The following is a 22,772-nucleotide window of genomic DNA, read 5'->3' as shown; positions in this document are numbered from 1 at the left end:
AGAACAATGACAAAAACTGTACCTCTAAGGGTCCAACAGCCTGTCAATGGCGCAGTATGACAAAAAGGACAATTCTGATAATGATAATTAAAATAACTAAATAAATAAAAAAATCTAAACTCTTTCAAATTTAAAAAATAAATTTTGTTCCCACCGACTGGTGGGATTAAATGTATTAATTCATCTTCAGTGGGTGCACTAAATCATCCATGCTGCTCTAAATGACGTCTATAGCGTCCTTGACCAGGTAATGATGTACTCAGTATTATCAAACCTGTACCATGGTGCACAAAGAGAATATTGCAATGGTAATGAAGAAATAATTAGTGTGCTCATTTGGAATGAAAAGGTGCAGGATGTTTCTGGAGGGCAAACGGCATTTCAAAGCTTTGAAGTTTTCTCTGTTTGCAGGCAGTGTAGGGAATGAAAGGTGCGATGCTTTAGTGTGACCAGCAGATGGAGGGATTGACATGTAGTGCAGTTTTTCTCAACTCTGGTCATCTATATGTCCGTTTTATCTGACACGACCAGATCAATTCATACAGCTCGCCGCTAACATGATAATTTCAGTCTGGTGTGTAAAAAAGAAAGACACTTAAAATATTCATTGCTGAGGGGTCTCCAAAACCAGAAACCTCTGATGTAGCGGAAAGGTGTCAAATACTCACCACTGAGGAAATTGTAGATAATTGGATTGGCGGCACTGTTGGCGTATATAAGCCAGTGTGAGAATGTGAACCAGGCATAGACAATCTCTCTGTTGTCTGTGTTCTTAAAAGCACCAAATACTCTGCAGACAAGTGGACAAAAACAAAAGAAAAAATGCAACCATCAAAAACAGCTTCTAACATTTTGAATAAATAGAGCATGTATTATAGAGTTGGGGCTTTCGAATACACTTGGACCCTCATCTGAAAACAAACAAACAAACAAAAAAAATTAAAAGGAGCAGATTTTTATAGACATTTAAACTAGTGAGGGGAAAATTATCCATGCTAATATGTTGATTTTTTTCAAAAACATTACTAGATCAGAATTCATTATAGATATAGATTCTTGGTTTGAACAGAATTCAGAGCACAAAGGGCCACATAATTAAATATTATCTGAGCAGTCTGTTCAAATACTTTCTAATGTATACCTAAGTAGTGAGTGAATATCACAAAAACATGCCTAGGACACATTTCACCCCAAATTCAAAAAAAAAAAACAACAACAACAACAAAAAAACTTGTGTAAAGAAATTTAAGACAATTTTAGTACTATTTTATTTGTTTTTTTGCCCACAGCAGTGGTACTGGGTGACTGTGAGGTGGCATAGTCGCGGAATAAAACACTGCTCTTCCCTTCAGATCAAAACATTAAACATGTTCCCCCCACTCAGTGATGCAGCCACTGAAAAGCGTGATGAAAGTGCTCTAGTTTTTGGCAATTCTATTGTACGGAACGTAAAAATAGAGACACCAGCCACCATAGTGGAATGTTTGCCAGAAGCCAGAGACATCTAACATCTTGGCAAATTTAAAAATGTTGCCTGATGCTAAAAGTAAATTCAGTAAGATTGTTATTGACGTCGGCACTACTGATGTTCTAATTCACCAGTTCAAGATCACTAAAAATCTTGCTGGATCTGTCTGCTGCTTTTGACACAGTTAATCACCAGATTCTACTGTCCACCCTCAGAAAGATAGGCATCTCTGGAAACGCACTACTGTGGTCCTACCTCTCAGATAGATCCTTCAGGGTGTCTTGGAGGGGTGAAATTTCTAAGTCACAACTTCTTGCTACTGGGGTTCCTCAAGGCTCAGTACTTAGACCACTTCTCTTCTCCATCTACATGACGCCATTAGGATCTGTCATTCAGAAGCATGGCTTTTCCTATTACTGCTATGCTGATGACACTCAACTCTACTTCTCATTCCAACCAGATGATCCTACAGCAGCTGCTCGCATTGCAGCCTGTCTGAGTGACATTTCTAGCTGGATGAATGACCATCACCTTCAGCTCAACCTTACTAAGACAGAACTGCTGGTGGTTCCAGCTAACCCGTCGTTTCATCACAACTACTCTATACAGCTGGGTTCGTCAACCATAACTCCTTCCAGGACAGCCAGAAACCTAGTATTTGTGATCAATCATCAGTTAAGCTTCACAGACCATATTGCTACTACGGACCGGTCCTGCAGATTTGCCTTATACAACATTAGGAAGATTAGACTCTTCCTGTCAGAGCAAGCCACCCAACTTCTTGTCCAAGCTCTTGTTCTCTCCAGACTGGGCGATTGTAATGCTCTCCTGGTAGGCCTTCCTGCATGTACTATCAAGCCTCTACAACTGATCCAGAATGCAGCAGCGAGGGTTATCTTCAATGATCCAAAAAAAGCTCACGTTACTCCTCTCCTCATCAGGTTACACTGGCTACCAGTAGCCGCTTGCATCAAATTCAAGGTACTGACCAAGATGACCACTGGCACAGCACCAATATACTGTACCTAAACTCACTAGTTCAAACTTATGCGCCCTCCAGAAACTTGAGTTCTGCAAGGGAACATGACCTCCCAATCGTAATTCGAACAGCTGAAAAATCTCTCACTGACCTTTTCCTGGACTGTGCCCAGCTGGTGGAATGACCTCCCAATCGTAATTCGAACAGCTGAGTCTTTACCCATTTTCAAAAAACATCTAAAGACTCATCTAAAGACTAACTGAGACTTGTCATGGCACTTGTACACTGTTGTTGTTCTCTCGTTGGTCTGACTGCTTCTATTGTTCTCATTTGTAAGTCGCTTTGAATAAAAGCGTCTGCTAAATGATTAAATGTAAAAGTAATAAAATAAAATAACATCAAAGAGGTGTGTGAACTTTATGTCAGACACTGTAATATTCTTTGGTCCCCTCCCTGCTTACCGTGGTGACAAGATACATAGCAGACTATTGTCACTCAATGGATGGATGTCTAAGTGGTGCCCGCAGAATAACATAGAGAAGCATTTATAGACAAATGGAGTTTTTGGGGCAGACCTGACCTGTTGAAAAGAGATGGTCTTCATCCCTCCTGGGGTGGTGCCGCTCTTCTCTCTAGAAATATGACACATAGTCTTAGAGTATGTACTTGACTAACTGGGGCCCAGGTCAGGAAGCAGACAGACTGGCTAAACCGACTGTCTGCTAGTCGCCTCATGTCACAGAAGTCAGTTAATTCTCAGCACATAGATACTCTTTCACCCAGATATCAAACTACAGAGACTATGTCTGTTCCCCAAGCTAACAAATGCAAAAACATTACTTTAAATGAGTCTATCGCCCAATGATTACTGTTATAAACATGTGCCGCGTTCAAAGGGTAAAGGGGGAGGTGTTGCTACAATTTATAGTAATATTTTTAGTATTTCTCAGAGGTCCAGTTTCAAGTGTAATTCGTTAAAAGTTTGCCAATATCACCCTTACTGTACATACAGTACATAATTAATCTTTGAAAACAATTACTGTAATTGACCAAAAGGGTTTTTTCATGGTCCAAAGATTGTAGTACGTTTGTAGTTACAAGACTGACTTACTACAGGTGAAATTTTGTGAATATCTCCCTTACTGTACGTGCAGTACATAATTATTCTTAAAAAAAAAAAAATTAATGTAATTCACCTATATATATATATATATATATATATATATATATATATATATATATATATATATATATATATATTCATGTTCCAAAGGTTGTAGTACATTTGTATTTAAAAGGCTGATTTACTACAGATTAAATTTTGCAAATTCCTTTCCTACTGTACACACAGTACATAATTATTCTTAAAAACAATTACTGTAAATCACCAAAAGGTTTTTTTTTTTCATATTACAAAGGTTGTAGTACGTTTGTAGTTACAAGACTGACTTACTAAAGGTGAAATTTTGCCAATATCTCACTAACTGTACATACAGTAAATAATTATTCTTAGAAAACAATTACTCTAATTAACCATAAGGGCTTTTTTTATGTTCCAAAGGTTGTAGTACGTTTGTAGTTTCAAGACTGACTTACTACAGGTGAAAGTTTGCCGATATCTCCCTTACTGTATGTACAGTACATAATTATTCTTAGAAAACAATTACTGTAATTGACCAAAAGGTTTTTTATGTTCCAAAAGTTGTAGTACATCACTAGTGGCCAGACTGACTTACTACAGGGGACAATTTGCCAATATCTTCCTTACTTTACATACAGTACATAATTATTCTTAGAAAACAATTACTGTAATTCACCACAAGGGTTTGTTTATGTTCCCAAGGTTGTAGTACATTCCTAGTGGGCAGAATGACTTACTACAGGAGACATTTTCCCAATATCTCCCTTACTGTACATACAGTAAATAATTGCTCTTAGCAAAACATTACTGTAATTGCCCAAAAGTGTTTTCCCCCCAAAGGTTGTAGCACATTCCTAGTGACGAGACTGATTTACTACAAGTGAAATTTTGCCAATATCTCCCTTACTCTATGTACAGTACATAATTAATCTAAGAAAACTATAAGTGTAATTGATCAAAAGTTTTTTGTTTTTTTTTTCATGTTCCAAAGGCTGTAGTATATTCCTAGTTACAAGACTGACTTGCTACAGGTGAAACTTTGTCAATATCTCCATTACTGTACAAACAGTGCATAATTATTCTTAGAAAAAAAAAATACTGAAATACACCATGCTTTTTTTTTTTTTTTTTCAAAGGTTTCTGTATGTTCATAGTGACCAGGCTGACTTACTATAGGTTAAATTTCCACAATAACACCCTTACTGCTTGTACAGCACACAAATATTTTTATTAAAAATGAATTCATGAAAATTCACCTAATTCACTATTTTTTCATGTTTTAAAGCTTGTAGTACGCACCTAGTGGTGTTTGATTCTACAGCAGATTATTTATATTTATATTCATATTTATTCATTTATTATTTATTTATTGCTTTGTATGTGTACACACATACTTGCATTTGTGGTTTGTGGGGACTCTCCATAGGTGTAATAGTTTTTATACTATATAAACTGTATTTTCTATCACCCTACACCAACCCTACACCTAAACCTACCCCTTATTATAAGCCTAACAAGTGCTGTTTACACTTAAATTGTTTATGTTCAAATGTTTTAATAAAGCCTTTTGTTTTACTGGGACACATTTGTGTCCTCATAAACAATGTTTATGTTGTAGTACCCATGACATTATACTCATTTGTGTCCTCATAAACCATATACAGTATACCAGTGTGTGTGTGTGTGTGTGTGTGTGTGTGTGTGTGTGTGTGTGTGTGTGTGACATATCAGGACAAAACTTTGTATAATGGTATGACGTAATGGTATTACGTGGAGAGGGTGACTTATGAGGACATAACCCATGTCCCCATTTTTTCAAAATGCTTATAAACCATACAGAATGAGTTTTTCTGAGAAAGTAAAAATGTACAAAGTTTCCTGTAAGGGGTAGGGTTAGGTGTAGGGTTGGTGTAGGGCAATAGCACATACAGTTTGTAAAGTATAAAAAACATTATGCCTATGGAATGTCCCCACAATTCACAAAAACAAACAAACGTGTGTGTGTGTGTGTGTGTGTGTGTGTGTGTGTGCATGCGTGTGCATGCATGATTATTAGGCAAGTTGATATTATGATCATATTTTTTAAACCAAGCACATTTTACAAATTCCAAACCACATCAGTCTTAATAATTTTATTGGTAAAAGAAAATCTACCTAAGAATTATGCACACCTGGATATATGAATGTTTTTACTTCCAGCCTTCATGGACAATTATATATCACTCATAAATGATTAAATAAAAAATTAATAGTAGTTATTAAGATTGATGTGGTTTAGAATTTGTTAAATGTGCTTGTTAAAATAAATACTATGATCGGAATATCAACTTGCCTAATAATTATGCAACAACTGTACATACAAACACAAGCACAAACACACACACAAACACACACATCCTTACATGAATAAATATGAATAATTTGCTATAAAATCCAAGGCCATTAGGAGAGTACTACAACCTTTAGAACATGAAAAAAAGGTTGTAGGTGAATTAGTTTTTAATAATAAAAAAAATAAAATAGTTGTGTGCTGTACATACAGTAAGGGTGTTATTGTAAAAAAAAAATCACCTGTAGAAAGTCAGTCTGGTCACTACGAACGTACTAAAACCTTTGGGAAAAAAAAAAAAACCATTTGTTGAATTAGAGTAATTGTTTTCTAAGAATAATTATGTACTGTGTGTACAGTAAGGAAGATATTGGCAAAAGTTCACCTGTAGTAAATCAATCTTGTAACTACTAACATACTACAGCCTTTGGAACATGAAAAAAAAAAAACCTTTTGTTGAATTACAGTAATTGTTTTCAAAGAATAATTATGTACTGTACGTACAGTAAGATAGAAATTGGCAAAATTTCACCTGTAGTAAATCAGTCTTGTAACTACAAATGTACGACAGCCTTTGGAACATTTAAAAAAAAAAAAAAAACCTTTTTGGTGAACTATGGTATTTTTTTTTTCTGAGAATTATTATGTACTGTATGTACAGTAAGGAAGATATTGGCAAAATCACACCTGTAGTAAGTCAGTCTTGTAACTACAAATGTACTCCACCCTTGGAACATAAAAAGAAACCCTTATGGTGAATTACAGTAATTGTTTTCTAAGAATAATTATGTACTGTATGTACAGTAACGGAGATGTTAGCAAAATTTCTGTATTAAGTCAGTCTTGTAACTACAAATGTATCACAGCATTTGGTACATGAAAAAATCATTTTGGTCAATTACAGTAATGGTTTTTGAAGATTTATTATGTACTGCATGTACAGTAAAGGAGATATTGGCAAAATTTCACCTGTAGTAAGTCAGTCTTTTAATTACTAATCTACTACAACATTTGGAACATGAAAAAAAAAATCATTTGGTAAATTACAGTAATTGTTTACTAAGAATAATTATGTACTGTATGTACAGTAAGGTTGATATTGGCAAAATTTCCACTGTAGTAACTCAGTCTGGCCACTAGAAATGTATTTTAACATTTGGAACATAAAAACTACTATTTGTTGAATTACAGTAATTGTTTTCTTAGAATTATTATGTACTGTATGTACAGTAAGGGTGATTTTGGCAAAATGTCACCTGTAGTAAGTCAGTCTGGACACTAGGAATGTACTACAACCTTTGGAACATAAAAAAGCCCTTATGGTGAATTACAGTAATTGATTTCTAAGAATAATTATGTATTGTATGTACAGTAAGGGAGATGTTGGCAAAATTTCACCTGTAGTAAATCAGTCTTGTAACTACAAACATACTACAGCCTTTGGGACGTGAAAAAGCCATTTTGGTGATTTACAGTATGTTTTTTAAGAATAAGTATGTACTGTACATACAGTAAGAAATAAATTGGCAAAATGTCACATGTAGTAAGTCAGTCTGGCCTCTAGGAATGCACTACAACCTTTGGAACATGAAAAAAAAAACCTTATGGTGAACTACAGTAATTGTTTTCTTAGAATAATTATGTACTGTATGTACAGTAAGGAAGATATTGGGAAAATAGCACCTGTAGTAAGTCAGTCTTGCAACTACAAATGTACTATAGCCTTTGGAACATGAAAAAATAGTTTTGTTCAATTACAGTAATGGTTTTTAAAAAGATTAATTATGTACTGCATGTACAGTAAGGGTGATATTGGCAAACTTTCACCTGTAGTAAGTCAGGCTTGTAACTACAAATGTATCACAGCCTTTGGAAAATAAAAAAAAATCCTTTTGGTCAATTACAGTAATTTTTTTGAAGATAAATTATGTACTGCATGTACAGTAAAAAAGATGTTGGCAAAATTTCACCTCGACAACCCTTGGAACATGAAAAAAAAAAACTCACAGCCTTTGGAAAATAAAAAAAAATCCTTTTGGTCAATTACAGTAATTTTTTTGAAGATAAATTATGTACTGCATGTACAGTAAAAAAGATGTTGGCAAAATTTCACCTGTTGTAAGTCAGTCTTGTAACTACAAATGTACGACAACCCTTGGAACATGAAAAAAAAAACCTTTTGGTTATTTACAGTAATTGTTTTTAAAAAGATGATTATGTACTGTACGTACAGTAAGGGAGATATTGGCAAAAGTTCTCCTGTAATAAGTCAGTCTTGTAACTACAAACATACTACAGCCTTTGGAACATGAAAAAAAAAAACCTTTTGTTGAATTAAAGTAATTTTTCATAAATAAAATTGTGTACTATACATACAGTAAGGAAGATATTGGCAAAATTTAACTTGTAGAAAGTCAGTCTTGTATGTACAAATATTCTACAGCCTTTGGAATATGGAAAAAACACTTAATGAATTACAGTATTTTCTTCTAAGAATAATTAAGTACTGTATGTACAGTAAGACAGACATTGGCAACATCTCACCAAGTCAGTCTTGTAACTGCAAACGTACTACAGCCTTTGGAATATGAAAAAAAAGGTGAATTTTAGCACTGTCTTCTAAGAACAAATATGTATAGTATGTACAGTGAGGGAGATATTGGCAAAATGTCATATGTAGTAAGTCAATCTTGTATCTAGGAATGTACTACAACCTTTGGAGTGTGGGAAAAAATGGTAAATTGCTATAATTTTGTCAAAATATTTGTGTACTGTACATACAGTAAAGGAGGTATTGGTAAAATGTCACCTATTGTAAGTTATTATTAAAACTAGGAATGTACCATGAGCTTTGGAACATTAATAAAAACACTTTTGGTGAATTACAGTATTTTTTATGAAAATATTATATCATCAAAAACTGATGAAAATGCTGCTAGACATTTTATTAGCTGTAAGTGAAATGCACCAGAAAGTCTTTCAACAATCAAAGATGGAGCTTTAATTTCTTTACAATGTAAGTTTATGGTAGGCATGTTTTGGAATGGGATATTTGTCTGATTTGTATATATATATATATATATATATATATATATATATATATATATATATATATATATATATATATATATATTGTCTAACTGCATCACTACATTGTACAAATATTAAAGGCCAAAGCCATTTGATGTTCCATTTATCTAAAAAATAACATATATGGCTCTAAATCTCTGCATTTAAAAATTCAGTGTTGTCATATATCAAATAACTTAACTGCAACAAAGTTAGCCTATTTTAAAGACACAAATACACAGAATGAGCAAATGTTTAAGACTGAGATTTTTGTAACAGTAATGGGCTAGTTGCATATCTCCAAATGCAAATAAGATCTACACCGCTATTATTACTATACTATAAATGTTAACTGAGCCAGTGCATTTTAAACTTACGTATTTTAAACTTGGGTCCGGTGAATTAATTAAATACACTTATGTTAATCCCTATTGTTCTCGAAATGAAAGTTGAACTCATGTTGTGTACACACAGCTACATAATGTATTTTTCCCTTACCAATTATGTAAATGTACAAATTACTTAATTCTCGAAAATGTTTGATAAATACACAAAAAACAAATTTACAATTTACCTTGTGAGACGTGGGCTGCGATTTATCTTCATAAATATCCATTTCTCAATTGTACACATATATTTTAATATTTTGCACCATTAACTTAGCATCAAAAATATATTTTTAAATGGAAAAAAACGACTGTAAAATGATACAACTAATACATGGCTAATTTTAATATTTGTTTTATCTGATAATTAATGCAAAAGAAATCGTAAAAATATGCATGCGCTGCTTATAGACAGATGATTTATGCTGCAGATGTTTCACAAAACAGATAAACATTCATAAAAACACACATGAACGCAAACACCGATCATTTAATTAATGCAAACCTACCATAATTACATTAGGTTAAATTGTACAGTTACAGCTATATATTATGTTATCAAATAAAGTTAATAAAACATACATGTTTTATCAGAAATCTGTCTTGTTTGACAGTCTGAAACCTTATGATCTTATAGATAACAGTCAGAACAAAATCAGCTCTCCGAAAATGTAAAGTATAGCACATTTGAGTGGTTTGTGTTTAAATGAAAAGATCCCCGTGGTCTGATTAACCGCTGATGCTGAACCGCATCAGCAGAAGAAAGAATAAAGCAATCTCCGCGTTGTATCTTGGTGAATTTCCACACAGAGGTACGCAACAATGTAGGGAGGATGTTTTCTCATGTCTTTGATATACCAATATCCGCTGTTTAATTTAAAAAAAAAAAATAAAAAAAACATTAATTATATCCATCTAGCCAAGTTTCGTGCGATGTCAAAGCTCACCGGCGCCATCTTGTGCACCGAGCCCACCTATATTTAAATCCACTTCAAGGTGTGTGTGTGTTCACTGCTGTGTGTGTGCACTTTGGATGGGTTAAATGCAGAGCACAAATTCTGAGTAATGGGCACCATTATTTCACGCAACTCAAACCACTTTGGTGAACAATTAAACTGGGCAAGTCAATATACTGATGCACCAAAAAAAAAAAAAAAAAAAAAAAAAAAAAAAAAACAATCGTAATCTTAAATCAAAACTGAAAGTTGGCTTCCACTCTGGAATGGCATTCTGGATCTGATGACGTCAGTTTTGACGGCTTGGGAAGAATCCTCTTGTTAATTCATGATGTAAGGACTGCTGTTTGCGGGTCCCAATGCCTCTATTTATTTTACTTGAGAATACTATTTTCAACAGCCATTTATGAGCACTATGTAATTACAGTAATATGACATATTTAAGCTAAACTTTAAAAAACTTGCTGTGCTGACTACAGTCTTCTCCGTGCTCACAGTGTCTCAGACACTAATATTTTAGCTGAATCAATGTCTGGCCATCTAGGATTTCGGTATGAAGATAAGGTTAGGGTTAAAAAAAAAAATCAGTACAGATATTCTTAACCACTCCTATCCAGCTGTGAATCTGCTATGAGCAAGAGGTTGAGTGGAAATACATCACAAAAAAAAAAAAAAAAAAAAAACAACAACGCCCTTTATTCAATATTCTGTTTCACTTGGAAATACATCACAACATTGAAGTCAGTTGCAACTTTTTGTTAACGGGTACTTTAATATTGATATTTTTCAAGGTATTGAAGTTAGAAATTCCTGTATCGTGACCACCAATTTTACGTAATTTGTCAATAAGATAAAAGAGATCTATGATAAAAATAAATATTATTTGGTAATTCATTAAATATCGTCAGCTAAAACTTTTACTTGTAATTGAGTATTATTTCAGCAATGTAAAAAATAACTAGTAAATAGTACTCTGAGTAGTTTTTGATAATAATAATTTATAACAAAACTTAAATACTCTTTTCACCAACACACTTTTACTTGTAATTGAGTATTATTTCAGCAATGTAACAGTACTTGTACTTGAGTACAAATGTTCAATACTCTTTTCACCACTGCTACATAGACAATCACACTGTAGACAATAAACAAACTCACATACACAAGAGGGGCACTGTGTTCAAATTACTCAAAAGTACTCCAATTCTGAGTATGGGTCACCATACTTAAATATATGTCACTTAAATAACACACTAACTCAACATAATTATTATTTAATAACTTAAAAACAATCTTTACTTATGTTATTTATATATTATATTACTGCAATATTATTTTTATTTAATATCTTCGAAACAATCTGTACTGTATAAAACGCTTAGCGATAAAGGTGATGTCACTTGACTTGAAACGTGCCATATATATTAAGGTACAGTACATTTTATGTCCTACTAATGATATTGTTTTTAGATACAGAACAATAGCTTGTAGTTAACAGTAATATGTATATAAATACATATAAAAAATTTATATTTATAATTACTATCCTCCATCTCCAGTTCACTCTCACATTTGAAGATGGGAAACAGTATCCCATGCAGTGATCCTTAGAGGCATACATGTAGCAGGTAATCCAGAAATTCCATGCATACAGAAAATTCACATACTATTCACAGTATACACATTGCATACTGCACTATAGTAAGAGCTTTATGGTAGTATGCCATTCCAAACACAACAGGGGTCTTGGCTCCATCTTAAGTTTTGCTGACGTTCCATGCTACCTCACCTGATCTCACATTGAGCCAATCAAGATCAGCTAATGATGTGTTTTCACATTTGCTTCAGACACTGGCCTATGCAGAAGCATTCCCATAGCATCCACAATGATGCAGCATTGAGTTCCACTCAAAAGGGAACTAATGTGGATCACAGTTGAGAATAATCACAAAACAGTCCTCATGAATTTCCATTAGAATTGTCACAACCCAAAACATTAATGGCTAAATAAGAAAAGAAAAGAAAAGAATTTTATTATGTCTTGATGTGAAATGTAACATTTTTTTTTTTATTATTATTATTATTATTTTTTTTTTTTTACTTTTATTATCCAGCCATGTTCTTGACAGATGTTTTGAGACACAGGGACAGAGGAGGAGGTGTAAGCATAATTGTGTTATAATAAGCACATGCACTTACCTCTTCATGATGTTGAGAACACTGATGGGCAGGTAACAGAGTGCAAACACAAACAGCACCACCATCAGCATGCGTGCTGTCTTCCGTCGGGCTTTCACCTGTTTAATCTCTGCTGAGACAGTCCTGGTTCTCACTTTCACTGATTCTCCTGAACCTACAGCATGGGCGGAACACTGCAGTGACTTCCATTTCCTTTGAAGCACCGATGATGTTCCAGGAATCTGCTCAGGGATAAAGCACTGTGCAATGCTACCTTAACAACAAAACTCACAAAAAAATAATATACAAAAAAAAAAAAAAAAAAATAACATGCAGCTGCACATATAGGCAGGAGACAGATAGACAGATCATTATGTGTTGGAACAGAACTTACAAAAAAAGAATTTACAAAAAAAAAAAAAAAAAAAAAAAAAAAAACAAAAAAAAAAAAAAAAAAAAAAAATATATATATATATATATATATATATATATATATATATATATATATATATATATATATATATATATATATATATATATATATATATATATATATATATATGTCCATTATAAATTCAGTTGGGTGTCAAGATCAATTACATACCTGTTGACACCAGAGTTTGTGACAGATTTGAATGTATGCCAGGACCATCAAACATAATGGAGCAAAATAAGTGACAATAAAGAAGCAGGTGTGGTACACTTTGGGGTAGATTTCATCTGCAAAAGGGAGAATCAAACAACAGCATCATTCAAATGTACATGGCACTCTGTAACTAAAAGCAGAAAAGAGTTTTTAGGAAAGTTAAATGGAGCTTTTGGGTATGATGGAAATGTTAGCATATATGTTGTATAACATTGCATAATAAGAATGCTGTATTGACAAGTCAGAATCCATGGTTTCAACTTGAGCCTAATCACTTAATGGAGACTTGAACCTTCCATGAATTGAATGTAACAGGCTTGGACACTATTTAACCTTTTAAAATGGATATCAACTTTTTTAGTAATTTCTATATTATGTTCAATATTGGGATATTAAACCTAATTACATCCACTGCAAATGAGAAAAGGCACACTTATTTCACAGCATAAGCTTTATTTTATGTACAGTATATGAACTATGTAAATGCAATTCAGAGCAGGAGAGATTTTGTCATGTTATTTTGCTCAAAAAGAAGAGCTCATCGTTTGGACTTGAGGCTTTCAAGCTTAAAATATCATTAAAATAGTCCCTATATATTTCAAGTCTTCTGAAACCATACATTAATGAAGAACAGTTTTTAAAATCCTCCCCTCGAAATGATAAACCAATTTATGAACAATTTCAGTCAGATCAGTTTTGTGAATCGGGTCATTTCATTTAAGGTCATCTTATTGAGGGACAGGGACAAGCGTATGTACTGTATTCACAAAATTTCAAAGAACCTGAGATTTTCAGAGAAGCCTCAGTCCTTATTCATTGTAACTACAGGAAAAAAAGAGTTTGGAAGACATATGTGTTGGGAGTGAAATGAACAAATTATGAATATTTTATACACTAGATTTTTATTTCAAATCTTAGCATAAACCATTTGGAAATAAACATTTTGGCAGATCAAAGATGCTGATTTCAGCTCATGCTTCAGCACTATTACTTTTAAATATATGTATATATATACAAACACACACACGTATATATAAACAATCAGCAGTAAAATTAAGGACATGCAAATGGATGGGGGGGGGGTTTATTTTGCTGCAATTTTTAGCAATGTCAGCTAGAAGCAAGGTTTAAATTCAGCTGGGACATTAAGTTGGACCAGCACATTGACTGTGGGGGACTCTGGGGAATTTGGAGTTGAGATAACCTCCAAACCAAAGCCGATACCTTTTTGAAAGCTCATTATCGTCAAATGTTTCTAAAATGTTTTTATTCCGAGGTAGATTGCTGGCAACAGCCATTTTAGGAGAGTTCAGATTTGGTATTTGTGATTTAGGAGTTCTCTTCACTACTCCTAACATTTCATAGATTTAGAAGCTAATTTTAGCGCTAAAACGCTTTGTGAAATAATCTTAGAAAAAAAAAAATCAGGAATCCTAAATTTAGGACTGACATGCCCATTATGTTTAAGATTTTCTTCTTAATCAGCGAGATATAAGCTACTTTTAGCCTTAAGATGTTTTGTGAATATGGATCCTGATGAATCAGCCATTTGAACAAATCATTTCTTGTTTGTATATTCCAAAAAATATTTAAAACAATCTCATAACATCATTCAATGCAACTGTATTTTTTGATAACGCAGAGATAACAATAATCACGTTATTATAATTGAATTTATAGATTAAATGTAAGAATTTGAAATGAAAGATTAAGTATTAATGAGGTTGGGGGAAAATGCCCTCTATAAAGGTAAAAAATGCCCTTGGATTAAACATAAAAAACATGCACATTTATAGATCACAGCTGATAGAAAACTGATAAGAATATTGCTTCAGAATATTTTATATTATTTTTTGAATATATACTGTATATTAGTGCTGTCAAAAGATGAAACACATTCAAAATAAAAGTTACATATACATAATAAATATACACATAGTTTATTTTGGATGTGATAAATCGCAATTAATCATTTGACAGCACTAATATTTATATCACATCCCAATTTAACCCCTGACTAGAAGAAATGTTTTCTTTGCTGAACTTCATTTCTCATTACTAGGAAAAGCAGCAAATGAGAACATACGATAACAAACTAATTTAATGGAGACAGAAATGTGTTTTGAATCATCTCTCCATTATCACTGAGAGGCATGTTAGAAACTTGAGACACTGTGATTATCTCTGAAAATGGGCTCTCTGAATTTAAAAATAAACAATCATTTCCTGTGTGTGCTGTACAAGTAGTAAGCGTTAAGAGCACTTGGCAGTCTTATTATCAGTGTGGGTCTTTAAAATTACTCTTCCCACTTCAACAAACATCCTATGGAGAGTGACAAATTTCTTCAAAAGCATCTCATGCTGTTTAGATTGACAGCCCAGGTTTGTAATATTTAGCAGAACTGGGTTTTATCACAATAATTGTGTGGCAACCCCAGGGAGAACTTTATAAAGTGGTATTCTAGCAGGCAATGACAACGAGACCTTTAGCAAATCTGCTTGAATTTATTGTGATAGACATCTGCTCTGAGCACAGTGATTTGTTCAGACACCTGTGGCTAAATCCAAGCCTGTGACCTGCAATGACAGTACGACATCACAAAGGGCCAAAATTGCATTGGTTGTCATACTTTCAGCTTCATGACATATTTGATTCATTACAGCCTACAGAGAGCAGTTCCGAAATAGTGACAGAGCATCAAAGTCTTTGGAGAGTCAGAGAATTATTGAGAAGACTCTTTTAAGACATTTTTTATGTTGGCAGCTCCCAAAAGATTGGAGATGTCGATTTCTGAGATCCACTTTTGATTTCACTTTAATCTTATATTTATAGTGCTATGGCATATACAATGAGGTTGGCATCTTAAATTGGGCAAAAATGTTTAGTTCAAAATGGTTTATGCAAAGACTTTAGCTAATAATTAAAAAAAAAAAAAAAAAAAAAAAGTTTATTTATTGTGTTGAATGTTTTGTTTTATATTATGAACTTCCCTGCACTTTGACGTAAAAAAAAAAAAAATTCTTAAAAGTCTCCATGTTTTAATATAAAATTTAAAGAATGTAATATTAAGATAAAAATAAAATTCTATCCAAGTCTGCTTTATTAAGTATTTCTTATAGGGGAAGTCAGGGACAAGCTTAACTCCTTTATTCTATTCTCATCTAAATATTCCTATTTAGTAATCTGAATTTCAACCTCATTCGCTTTGTTGTTGTAATAGCAGTTGTAACCTTGCAAGTGAAATCCTTGACTTGGTGTTATAAAATTCTACTTGATCGATATTGCAAAAGGTGATTTAAGGTCCAGCAAATTGTCTGCCACAAGGGAGATTACTGTTTGGCCCAATAATCGTCTCATGGGGCCTCACCTCCTCTTCATACAGGCTGCTGTCATTGTGGCATAACTGACTCATTGGGGGCCATTGTGAGAACTCATCGGGGGGACAGCCCACGTTTCTCATCAGGGAGCCGCTCTATGCCTTTGATGTCTTTTCATCTGTCATGGTGTCTTTTTGCTCATCAAGGGCAACGATCAATGCAAACAGATTTAATCTTTTTAAGGGAATATGTTGCACAGCACTATAAATGTTTGATTCCATACAAGAGTTTGATTTATTTTTACGGTAGCAACATGCAGTTCAAGATGGTACTGCATCTGGGAGAAAAAGAGAATAAAAGTGCCTTTGGGCTTCATTGACTTGGAAGTGCTGCTTCACAGTTTATAAAACTGAAAGGAGAATTTACTGAAAAATATGCACAAACAACTGCCAGTATGAGATGTTCATTATTCATAACAGTATGTTGATAAGAAGTGACTAATTCTAAAACAAAAAAGAGGACATGATGGTTTCACTGCCATTTAACTGATTTATATGAATGCAAAGTACAGTATAACTAATATTTTGTGTATATATACAACTTAATTTCACCATAAACAAAAGATAAATTAGCTATTATTTGAATGTAGATTTTTTTTTTTTTCAGATAAAAGTAAAAACATTTTATTAGCCAAAGTTTAATAAGTCTTTTTTAAAATATGCATAATATTTTGTTATGTAACAACATAAAAAAGAAAGAAAAATTAATTAAACTCACAATAATTTCTGCAGTCAGTTACTCGGACCAATACATGGTGTCAAGCTAAAATACTATTTTACTATTCAGAATCAGAATCAGAATCAGAAAGAGCTTTATTGCCAAGTATGCTTACGCATACAAGGAATTTGTTTTAGTGACATAAGCTTCCAGTACACAGAGACAACAACAACAAAAAACAAAAAACAAATTGCAAATAAATAAATTGTATGAACAGTTGTGCTATAGATTAAAATGTACAAGAATAAAATAGCCTGCAGAGATGTACTTGGATGGAGGGGTAACAAATAAATATAAGAATATTGCACATTTTTTCATAAGTGGTGAACATTTAACTGTTCATGAGGTAGATTGCCTGGGGGAAAAAACTGTTCTTGTGCCTGACTGTCCTGGTATTTGCGGCTCTGAAGCACCGGCCAGATGGCAAAAGTTCAAAAAGGGGGTAACTTGGATTAGAGGGATCCAGAGTGATTTTCTGAGCCCTTTTCCTCACTCTGGATGTATACAGTTCTTGAAGGGTGGGTAGGGGAGCACCAATAATTCTTTCAGCAGTCCGAACCGTTCTCTGTAGTCTTCTGATGTCTGATTTTGTAGCTGAACCAAACCAGACAGTTATTGAAGTACACAGGACAGACTCAATGATGGCAGAATAGAACTGCTTCAGCAGCTCCTGTGGCAGGTTAAACTTCCTCAGCTGGCGAAAGAAGTACAACCTTTGTTAGGCCTTTTTAACAATGAAGTCAATGTGATTGTCCCACTTCAGGTCCTGAGAGATGGTGGTTCCCAGGAATCTGAATGACTCCACTGCAGCCACAGTGCTGTCTATGATGGTGAGTGGGGGGGGGAGTGCAGGGTGGTTTCTCCTGAAGTCCACAATCATCTCCACTGTTTTGGGAGTGTTCAGCTCCAGGTTGTTAAGACTGCACCAGGCAGCCAGCTGCTCAACCTCTTGTCTGTAAGCAGACTCGTCACCGTCCTGAATGAGACCAATGACCGTAGTGTCGTCTGCAAACTTCAGGAGCTTGACAGAGGGGTCTTTAGAGGTGCAGTCGTTGGTGTAGAGGGAGAAGAGCAGTGGGGAGAGAACACATCCCTGAGAGGCACCAGTGTTGGTGGAGCAGTTGTTTGACATGAATTTCCCCAATCTCACTAGCTGTTGCCTATCTGTCAGAAAGCTGGTGATCCACTGACAGATAGAGCTAGGAACAGAGAGCTGGGTCAGTTTGGTCTGGAGGGCTGTTGGGATGATGGTGTTGAAAGCCGAACTAAAGTCCACAAACAGGATCCTCACATAAGTCCCTGTTTTGTCCAGATGTTTGCAGGATTAAGTGCAATCCCATGTTGATTGCATCATCCACGGACCTGTTTGCTCGGTAAGCAAACTCCAGGGGGTCCAGTAAGGGTCCAGTGATGTCCTTCAGATAAGCCAGAACCAGTTTTTTTCAAATGACTTCATGACGACAGACGTTAGAGCCACAGGTCTGTAGTCGTTAAGTCCTGTAATCTTGGGTTTTCTTTGGAACGGGGATGATGGTGGAGCGTTTGAAGCAGGACGGCACTTTACACAACTCCAGAGATCTGTTGAAGATTTGTGAAAAGATGGGGGCCAATTGGTCAGCACAGGTTCTCAGACAGGCTGGTGTAACACCATCTGGGCCCGGTGCTTTTCTTCTTTTGTTCTTCCTGAAGACCTGGCGCACATCGTTTTCACTAACTTGAAGAGCAGGAGGTGTGGAGAGGGGGATTGCAGGAGGTGTTAACGGTTGTGTAGGGAGATGATCAGAATGGATGTGGGGTGTTTCAAATCTACAATAAAACTCATTCAGGTCGTTAGCAAATCGTTGATTAGCCTCAGTGCAGGGGGGATGGTGTCTTGTAGTTGGTAATGGCTCTCAGTCCTTTCCATACTGAAGTTGAGTCGTTGGAAGTAAACTGGTCTTCTAACTCTTTAGAGTAGGTCCTTTTAGCCGCTCTAATCTCTTTGTTCAGTGTGTTTCTGGCCTGATTATACAAGACTCTGTCCCCATTTCTGTAGGCATCCTCTTTGGCCTGACGAAGATGTCTGAGTTTTGCTGTAAAACAATGGCTTATCGTTGTTGAATGTTAAATAAGTCCTGGTAGGAATGCATATATCCTCACAGAAACTAATAAAGGATGTTACAGTCTCTGTGAGTTCATCCAGATCGGTGGTAGCAGCTTCAAAAACACTCCAATCAATGAGGTCAAAACAGGCTTTTAAATCCTGCTCTGTTTCGTTGGTCCATCTCTTTACAGTCTTTACTACAGGTTTAGCAGATTTAAGTTTTTGCCTGTAGGTCGGTATAAAGATGAACCAGACAGTGATCAGACAGTCCCAAAGCTGCTCGTGGAACAGAGTGATATGCATCCTTTATTGTGGTGTAACACTGATCCAATATATTACTGTCTCTGGTGGGACATTTAACATGCTGTCTGTATTTTGGCAGTTCACGGGAGAGATTGGCTTTATTAAAGTCCCCAAGAATGATTAAAATGGAGTCAGGGTGTTGTTATTCTGTCTCTGTGATCTGATCAGCGAGTTTCTGTAAAGCCAGGCTTATGTGCGCTTGCGGAGGGATGTAAACGCTCACCAGAATGAATGAGTGAAACTCCCGCGGTGAATATAACGGCTTGCATTTGACAAAAAGCACTTCTAGATCTGAACAGCACATCTTCTTTAACACAGTTACATCTGTGCACCACCGTTCATTGATATAAAAGCATGTCCCGCCGCCGCGCGTTTTCCCCGCCCCGTTGATTCTGCGCCGCGGTCCGCTCTGAACAGCTGAAAGCCCGGCAGATGGAGCGCGCTATCCGGTATGGCGTCACTGAGCCAGGTTTCCGTGAAACACAGAGCAGAAGCAGAGAGTGTGATAAATCCTTATTAGATCGGGAAAGCAGAAGGATTTCGTCCGTTTTGTTGGGTAGAGAGCTGAGATTTGCCAGATGGATGCTAGGCAACGGCGTTCGAAATCCGCGCTTCCTGAGTCTAACAAGCGCACCGGCTCGCTTTCCCCGTTTGCGCTTTTTGAAGCGTTTGATCAGCGCCGCTGCTCCACCAACAACAACGTTCAGTAAAACGTCCGAATAATTGAAATCCAGTAAAAGATTTTCTGGTGTGTTCTGCCAATTTTTTACCAATATAAAAAAAAAATGTGTTTTAAATAAATGACGCGATTTATTTTTTTATTTTCTTTCTTTCTTTCTTTTATTTTTTTTATTTCTTTACAGTGCATTCAGTTTGCAAGGCTTACAGTAGTTTTCACATTTAAGACTTAATCTCATAATGTTATGACTTTATTCTTATAAAAGGGGATTATTCTCAAAAAAATTGGAAATATTCTCAAAATATTAAGAGTTCATACATGTTGTTTTACAATGTTGTTCTCAAAATCTTTGATTAAGTGTATTTTAACTGAACACTGCTGTGGAGAGAAGACCATTTCAGCCACAAACTGTTTTCTACAGGTTGCAGTCGATAAGTGCTTGAACCTTACTATCTCTCTAGACTTACACTGCAAATATAAATGGCCTGTCTAAAATGGTATATAGTCACACTATGCCTTGATAAGAGAGGTTTCAGCAGCAAAAGGATCACTTACCTGCCCACTGTTCATCACACACGGTGAACAGGCTGGTTTTGTTGGTGAGCTCTGGGAGCAGACTGCTGCATTCCATGACTATGGCTTGTGGAATCATGATCACGCAGGAAACCAGCCAGATCAGAACAATACTCTTGCGGGCTCTTTTGGCAGTACTCTTGAACTTCAGGGGGTGGCATATAGCATACCAGCGATCTTGGGCAATGCAGCTCAGTGTCAGAACTGATACAGACACAGAGATTGTCTGAAAGACAACAGAGAATATAATCTCAGAACCCACAGTGTGGAACAGACAAAGAATGTACATTCTAAATACATGAGGCTATAAATGTAAATGAGAGAGCTTTAGAAATACTTAAGCTGTCATTTTTTTTTTACAAACTTGCTGTGGCCAGATTCACCAAACACTCTTTTGAGAGTGAAGGTAGAAACCTGAGACACCAAACACTCAAAAAGTTTTCTTAACTGCCATTTTCTTAATATTTTTTAACTTGAGAAAAAAATTATTATTTTGAATTCCCAAAAATTCTTCTCAAGAATGTTCATATCTTTTTTTCGTAAGATGTTCTTAAAAATCGTAAATAACTTCTTAAAGTTAGGATAGCCCCAGATTTGTCTTAAATTCCAAATAGTAAGATTGATTTAATGAATTTATTGTGTTATTTCAAATTAATTGTTGTATTTAAGCATTACAACAACAGTAACTACAGTACAATACATAGTAGGACTAGGGATGTGCATGAGTTTTTGTAATGTAAACAATGACAGGTCATTATTAGGTGTAACTCGACTTTTGCTGAATTCAAAATTCAGTAACAATTCAACAAAACTGAGCTCATTTTTAATTTTAGCCTATAAATACGACATAATCTTTGTAAGTATTCAGCGCATATGAATGTGCCCATTCCTGGGTACTAAAGACGTCACTTCCACTATGCTCGCCACCAGTGCCGGCCCTACTAAATAAGCAATATAAATGCGGCTGCAAAGGGCCCGTGGCCACCAGGGGGCCCTGTGTCAGGAGTTTAGACAGCAATCACGGGAGTAAGGCGAGATGATGGTGAAGATGGCAACAGCAGAGCTAAGCTGGAGAGTTCTCTGAAGCTGTACTCCCATAGGAATTAATTAAAAATGTTTGTGGACACGCACTGTAAGTGTCTGACAAATCTTGTAGAATGCAATGCGTGCTCAGCTCTTCCGGTGCCGATCGCGAAATCGAAAGTGAAACTAAAAAGGATGTGTGCGAGCATTCAAACGCAATTTCAATATCAACAGTTTGAGAGTGGCTGCGGCTCCCTGACACATGCAAATTAGGCTGCATACAATATCTAGGCTGTGTAAGTATGCACATTATAATATGATGTATAGTTATAACCTTCTTTTAGCTCTGTATCTTGCTTGAAGAAAATGTTGGTTTCTGTTTGCACTTTGATTTGAATATTGAGAGAGTAGCCTACTTTGATTATGGTTGCACTTAATAATAACTTTTTTTCCATTTTTTTATTATCAATTTGTGGAAAAAAGTTCAGATAGGAGGTCAAACATTCTAAAAACTCATAGCCTGCAAGTACAATTCTATAGGTCTGAAGAGGCTCATGAAATCATACGAAAGAGAAGTCAGTTGAGTTTGTTGCAAAATATTTTACAGTGCTTGAGTATTGTCTGTTATTGCATATTATAATTCATACTCAGAAAGCATTTATTGCAAGATTTAAAATGCACCTGCAGACTATTTTTCCAGTCATGTTTTTCATCAGTTGAGAATTCTTAAAATATTGTAAAAATATTGTCTAGTCTCATTCTTGTGAACTCTGTCTTGTGTCTGGTCTCACATTTTTGCCTTCACTTTGATGTTGCTTAAATCTGTTTCAGCGTGTTTACACTTTTATTTGATTATTTTTGCAT

The 22,772-nt window shown here is 35.1% G+C and overlaps 1 protein-coding gene across 1 annotated transcript in view; it reads right to left on the bottom strand.

Moving 5' to 3' along the window:
• The window catches only part of LOC109099860 (orexin receptor type 2-like), a 40,565-nt gene that overhangs the window by 1,363 nt on the left and 16,430 nt on the right, over window positions 1-22,772 (bottom strand). The window contains exons 3-6 of the mRNA XM_042768352.1: window positions 20,868-21,111; window positions 13,111-13,226; window positions 12,528-12,748; window positions 669-790 (exon numbers count right to left, since the gene is read on the bottom strand). Of these exons, the coding sequence (XP_042624286.1) occupies window positions 669-790; window positions 12,528-12,748; window positions 13,111-13,226; window positions 20,868-21,111 (703 nt within the window). The remainder of the gene's footprint in view (window positions 1-668; window positions 791-12,527; window positions 12,749-13,110; window positions 13,227-20,867; window positions 21,112-22,772) is intronic.

The sequence above is a fragment of the Cyprinus carpio genome, chromosome A13, assembly GCF_018340385.1.
Source record: "Cyprinus carpio isolate SPL01 chromosome A13, ASM1834038v1, whole genome shotgun sequence".
NCBI classification, from domain to species: Eukaryota; Metazoa; Chordata; class Actinopteri; order Cypriniformes; family Cyprinidae; genus Cyprinus; species Cyprinus carpio.
This window is presented reverse-complemented; position numbering and strand designations above follow the sequence as displayed.